The sequence below is a fragment of the Dipodomys ordii genome, unplaced genomic scaffold, assembly GCF_000151885.1.
Source record: "Dipodomys ordii isolate 6190 unplaced genomic scaffold, Dord_2.0 Scaffold64, whole genome shotgun sequence".
In the NCBI taxonomy this organism is placed as follows: Eukaryota; Metazoa; Chordata; class Mammalia; order Rodentia; family Heteromyidae; genus Dipodomys; species Dipodomys ordii.
Window position 1 is genome coordinate 3,739,517 of NW_012267280.1, and position 6,069 is coordinate 3,745,585.

Sequence of the window (6,069 nt, forward strand, 5' to 3'; positions counted from 1 at the left end):
CCGAGTCCCCGACACCGCCCGCCCCGCGCTCGCCATGCGTCCCGGGACGTCGAGGGTGCCCTGGACGCTGTCCTGGGGGATTCTGCTCTGCGCCGCGGGGTCCGCGAGTTCCACGAGCTCGGGGGACTCGGTGCCGGGTGAGTGGGGTACAGCCGGAAGGGGCGGGCGGGAGGGCCACCCACGTGGCCTGCGGAATGCGGCCCCCGGGCGAAGTTGGGGTTGGGTGGGGGGAACGACGACAAGCACCCGAGGCGCTTGGGGCAGGGGGTGTCGGGGAGCCGGTGGGGTTCCCCCCACCCCGACGTCGGCAGAGCCAGAGACCCGTCAGCGGATGGGGGGGGTCTCCCACTCTCGCCTTCTGGGACTGTCCCCATTTTCCAGATGAGGACACTGAGGCTCGGGGTCATGGTAGCTGGTGGGTGGCAGACGGCGGATAGGACGGTGTGGCTGCGTCCCGAGGCTCTGGAGAGGAGCGATGGATGGGGTCTGCATCCAGAGTCTCAGACTCACCCCAGACAGGGTCGGCTGCTCGCTCGCGTCTGGAAAGTGACGTGCTTTACCCCCTGCCTCAGTTTCTTTTTCTTTTATTATTATTATTATTGTTTTTAATAAGATGGGTGCTGAGGTGCTGGGCTCAGTCCCTAAAAGAGCCAAGAGAACGCTGGGACTTGGGGAAGGGAGGGGGAGGCATGGCAGTTCCTGCTCCCCCCACCCCATACACTTAAGGCTCTAAGAAACAGGACCTTTCTGCCTCCCTACCCCCATCCCACCCTCCTGGGCAGCCCCACCCAGACTCGGGGTGGGGGGGAGACCAAGCCCCCTCCCCCAGAGGTCCTGTCCCTGGGGAGAGGTGAGCTCATGCCCGGGGAATGTTCCCAAGTTGGAGTGAGTAAGAGGCGGGTCAGACAAGGGGGGGCTGCAGGCTGGGGGCTCCGCGGTGCCCTCGGGTGCTGTCTAGACAGAGGGCAGAGGCGGGAAGCCGCTGCAGGCCTACTGACCCTGACATAGCCAGCGCCTGGCATTTGACTGGTTGGGCAAGCTGCCAGTTCCCAGGAGTAAGGGCTGGAACCGTGGGGTGGGACTCAGGGGAGGAGGGATCCCCAAAGAGATCAAGCTAGGGCAGCACCTGTGTGTGCTGTTGTCTCGCCCCTCCTTCCTGGCTCAGGGGTAAGTGCTCCGTGGGAACTGCCTACAATGGACAGTACCTGGCCTCCAGGAAGGGAAGCTGGCTCTCAGTAGCCTTGCCATGATGTCTGTGGTCCCCTTTCTGCCACAGATGGAGTCTGCTGGGCTTTGAACAGAGAAGAACCCGGCTGCAGCCAGGTGATACAGGTGGATGTGAGCCGGGCTGAGTGCTGTGCCTCTGGGAGCACGAATTATGCCTGGTCCAACTCTAACCACACCTTGACCCAGTTAGGCCTGGTGAATTACCTGGGTGAGCTCTCGTGTAAACCATGCAAAGGTGAGGCTCCTCCCCCTCCCCTCTCCACCCCGCCCATCAGTGCTGGCCATCAGCCAGGGGATAGCATAGAAGGGGCTCAGCTCAGAACCAGCAAAACCATGGTGGCTGTTAATGATGGGACACTGGGAAAAGGGGTGAGGTGGGGACTTCCCAGCCTTCCTAGGCTTCAGCCTCCTGGGGTTGAGGATTGACGAGGAGGGTTCATCATACAGAGCCTCTGGTTGGTTGGCTTAGATTAGACTCCTAGGAAGTAAGGTTGTTCTGAATGGTTCAAGGTAACTCCCTATGTCCTCATCAGCCCCCCCCCCTTGTTTGTTTTTTTTTCCTTATTGTAGATTGTTGGGCTTGAACTGAGGGCCTGGGCTCCATCCCTGAGCTCTTTTGCTCAAGGCCAGAAATTTTCTGGTGGTTAATTAGAGGTAGGAATCTCAAGGACTTTCCTGTCTGGGCTGGCTTCACACTGTGATCCGCAGGTCTCAGATTCCCGAGTAGCTAGGATATAAGGATGAACCACCAGCACTCAGCTCATTGGGGCCTTTAAAGTTGCCCATCTTCCCTCACCCTCCAACACACTAAGAAACAAATGAGAGTCTTGAATGATGGTTTGATTGGAGGACACTCCTGGTCCCCTTGTGGTCAAGGGATGAATCTTTAGGCACTCAAAGAATGCTGAGGTTGCATTTGAAGGGCATTATAGCCCGGGTATTGGGGGATGATTACAAGTTTGCTGGATAGAAAAGCTATGAAAGCAGGTATGAACAGAAGAAACCATGGCCGGGGGGGGGGGGGTCAGGGCAGAGGAGCAGGGAAGAGGCCGGAGCCGAGGGCTACAGACCTGAAGGTCTGAGTCTTACAGTCTGTGAAATATGATTAATCCCAGATCAGCCTGTCTGGGTGGTCCTGAACTCAGTGCCACATGCTTCTCTTCCAGAACCCCCTCTGGCTTCTAGAAGGAGGCAGACTTCAAAAATGCCTGGCCTGAGCAAGAGATGGCCCAGGACTTCCCCCTTTCCCCACCTCATCTGGCCCTGGGGACAGGAACTTAACCCTCCCCCCTCCCCTCCTCTCCCTGTTGGCGTGAAGCTGTCAGGTCGAGCGGTTCCAGATGTGACTTTGGGCAGGCTGTGTGGGAGGTCCCAGGTGTGGACCACATTGTCCTGCCCTAAGAGATGGGGGTGAGTGGGAGCAGTGTTGGTCACTCTTTGAGGGGTGTTCACTGACCCTATAAGGTGGAACCCCAGCCTCTTTTACAATGGGAAACAGATCCGAATGTAAACAACCCACCTCAAGTGACAGAACTCAGTGGGGGCATCTAAACCTAGGTCTACCCTGCAGTTAGTTCTCAAGTCCAGGTGCTCTTGGGTCTCACAACTGTAACCACACCTCGGTTCCCCATCTGTACAATGTGTCACATTGAAACGGAAGCAACGAGGGTGCCAGGGAGAGACTTCCTCCAGCTGGACCTCAGTTTCTCTACCTGAGAAATGGGTTGGTGGGGAGAAGCAACTGGTTCAAGGACGATCCTTTTCCCAGAAATGCTTGTCTGCTGACGCTCCATCCTCCCCAACATGGACTCTGGGGAGTTCGCAGCTTCCACCCCAGACCCCGTCCCTGGAGTAGATCCCCTTCCCCTAGTGGCTATGCCGGCCTTGCTCAAAACCTGAGGGAATCTGGGAACAGACGTTAGCACAGGCGGGGAAGGAAAGCCGAGCTCAGATCTAGGAGCAGAAACATTGACAGCCCCCTTTCAGCTCCTCTCCCCTCCCCCTGACTCCAGCGCAGCCTCGAGTCCTGATCCCCTGCAGGGTCGCACGCAGGCCCTGGCCAGGGCCCCATTCATCAACCTCGTCTCCATCCTTCAGCGCCCAAGTCCCACGCGCGCGCGTGTTTCTGTGTCTGCAGATTCCTGCGACGGCGTGCGGTGCGGCCCGCACGAGGAGTGCCGCATGCTGAAAGGCTTCCCGACCTGCGTGTGCGCCCCCAACTGCACGGGGCTCCAGGCGAACGTGTCCGTGTGCGCCTCGGATGGCAATACCTACCGGGACGAGTGCGAGCTGTTGCACACACAGCAATGCCGCGGGCACTCGGAAGTGCAACTCATGTATCGCAGCAGCTGCCAAGGTACGGGGGTGGAGCATCTGGGGGCGTAACGGGGGCGTGGTCAGCGGAAGGCGGGGCCAACCTGACGGCGGAGTGGTCCTACTGGGCCGCTGCCGCTGCCACAGTACAGAGGCAGGGCCGTGAGGGGCGGGGCCAGGGGGCGGGGCCTACGGGAAGTGAGAGAACACGCGGACCGGCGCGTGTTGTAACTACACCGCGGCCTGGGCTATGGAAGGGACGGGGCGCTACGTGGACCCGCCCGTCCTTTATTGGGCTGGCGGAAGGGGCAGACCCTGCTACTTAGCGTGCCTAGGACAGGACTCCTGGATTGGAGCGAGAAGTAGTGTGGCTCTCGGGTGTTGCTGGGGGGGGCGGAGCTTGGAGATGGAACCCTTAAGGGGCCTGTGGGTGGAGCCAAGAGAGGCTGGACTTGGCAACTAGGAGGGAATTTGTGGGTAGGGCGAGGGACGGGGCTGCGAGAGTGGACGGGGCCCGATTGGGGCGTGGCCTGCGGCGTGGGTGGAGCCAAGAGGGGCAGGACTTGGCAACTAGGAGGGGATTTGTGGGTAGGGGAGGGGCGTGGCCCGATGGGGGCGTGGCCTGAGGCGTGGGTGGGGCCCGCGGCGCAGCCTGGCTGGGCGGGAGCGCATCGGGGCTGAAGGGTGGGTGTGGAGCGGGTCCCGCCGCCCCAGGGCCGCTGACCTGCTCTGGCATCGACCCCCCCCCCCCCGCCACGCAGTGTCCTGCGAGAATGTGGTGTGCGAGCCTCCGCTGTCGTGCCTGACCGATGTTTCCGGCCGAGCATACTGCGTGACCTGTGGACGCCGGCCCTGCCCCATACCCACCGTTCCCGGCCACGAGGTTTGCGGTAAAAACAACGTCACCTACCTCTCCCCGTGCCACCTGCGCCGAGCCACCTGTCTCCTGGGCCGTTCTATAGGCATTCGCCACCAGGGCAGATGCAGAGGTGAGGTAGCAGGGTCCTGGGTCTCAAAGCCACAGGCTCCACCCTGGAAGGCGCAGGCGCCTTCATCTCCTTGTCTTCCTCCTCTTCCTTGCCTCCCTCTGCTCCACCCCCTCCCCATCCGGCAGAGCAGACCTGGGAACCCACCACCGGGGAGCCACCGATCCCTGGGGAGCCAACGTCCACCGTGTACTGAGATGAGGAGAAAAACTTCGTGTGAGCCGCTGGCGGCCGGGTCTGGCACGTGAGGCCGGCCTTCATCTATTTATTGCTACAGAATCAGAATCTAATTTATGTCCCCTCCCCCCTTTCCACCCCCCACTCCCTGTACCTGGCCTGGGATCCCCAAGCACCATGACAAAGGATGACAAAGGATGGAGGGAAGGAAGCCTAAGAAGGGACGATGGAAGTGCGGCCTGCCGGAAATACCCAATCTCCATCCCTGGGACCTGATGCCCAGAGGACCCTAGGGTGCTTCTGCCCCCCTTGGGGATGGCTATTAATTATTCCCACCACCAGCAAGAGGGTGCCCTGAAGGTTCTGATCTGTACCAAGGGTCTGTTTGCTGTTCTAGCCCTGACTCAGGCCCTAGGTGAAATATTGAGGGATCAGGTCCTTCATAATGCCCTCCTCACCCTGAACTCCAGGTTCTTGACCTCCCACTACCTCTATTTACCCTCTATATCCTCAAGAGATGCTCAGTGTATCCTTCCAAGCTGGGGTCCCATCTGTGCCTACTGACGAAGGCCTGATTTGGCCACAGAACTGCCCAAGGGCTTCCTTAATCCCCCTCCCCATTCACCTGGGGATTAGATGTGGGTGGTCAGCACAGGGTGCTGTCCAGTGGTGCCAAGTCTCCTTAAGGTGAGGCCTGAGGTGTGATGTGGATACCAGGGCCTGCTGCACAGGACATCTTGGAGAAGCCCTTGCTGCTATCCTCAGGCCTTCACACCAGTCCCCACATTGCCCACCAGTCCAGCTGTGAGTGGTCGTCCCAGCCTGGTGCTGTTCTGAGCCTGTTCTGTGAGATTCCTAACCTTCTATCCAGACAGCGCTGTTTCCCAGAATCACCCTCTTGTGCCTTCCTGAAGACCACAGGCTCAGACCCAATAGGAGGAAGACCACCCCCTCCCCAGATCAGGGTGAAAAGTTTCCACCCACCCCCTCTAGCTCCAGGCCACACTTTTTTTTTGGAGGGGTCGGGTCATATGGCCTGAACTCTGGGCCTGGGCGCTATCCCTCAGCTCTTCAGCTCAAGGCTAGCCCTCTACCACTTGAGCCACAGTGCCACTTCCAGCTTTTTTCTTTTTTGCTTATGTGGTGCTGAGGAATCGAACCCAGGACCTCATGCATGCAAGGCAAGCGCTTTACCACTGAGCCACCTTCCCAGCCCCCAGGCCACACTTTTCTCGTGAGTCCACCAGTGTCCTCAATTGGGTAACTACAAAGCCTGACAAAGCAGTCCCCCTGACCCTGAGGTCCTGCTTCATCAAAGAAATAAAAACTGAAAAGCCACTGTAGGTGTCCAAACTTCTGTTGCATC

The 6,069-nt window shown here is 59.4% G+C and overlaps 1 protein-coding gene across 1 annotated transcript; it reads left to right on the top strand.

The window, feature by feature from the left end:
- The first annotated feature begins 34 nt into the window (after window positions 1-34).
- On the top strand, window positions 35-5,739 carry Fstl3 (follistatin-like 3 (secreted glycoprotein)). Its single transcript, XM_013022681.1, has 5 exons — window positions 35-137; window positions 1,277-1,462; window positions 3,365-3,583; window positions 4,302-4,529; window positions 4,660-5,739. Exons 1-5 carry the CDS (start codon window positions 35-37, stop codon window positions 4,725-4,727), a joined length of 804 nt encoding a protein of 267 aa, XP_012878135.1. The 3' UTR covers window positions 4,728-5,739.
- The last annotated feature ends 330 nt before the right edge of the window (window positions 5,740-6,069 follow it).

Bases quoted from the DNA above. Each gene is read 5' to 3' on its own strand.
- Fstl3 (XM_013022681.1), top strand. From the start codon at position 35: ATGCGTCCCGGGACGTCGAGGGTGCCCTGGACGCTGTCCTGGGGGATT. The intron at 138-1,276 runs GTGAGTGGGGTA...TTTCTGCCACAG, and splicing joins CTCGGGGGACTCGGTGCCGG to ATGGAGTCTGCTGGGCTTTG. The intron at 3,584-4,301 runs GTACGGGGGTGG...CCCGCCACGCAG, and splicing joins GTATCGCAGCAGCTGCCAAG to TGTCCTGCGAGAATGTGGTG.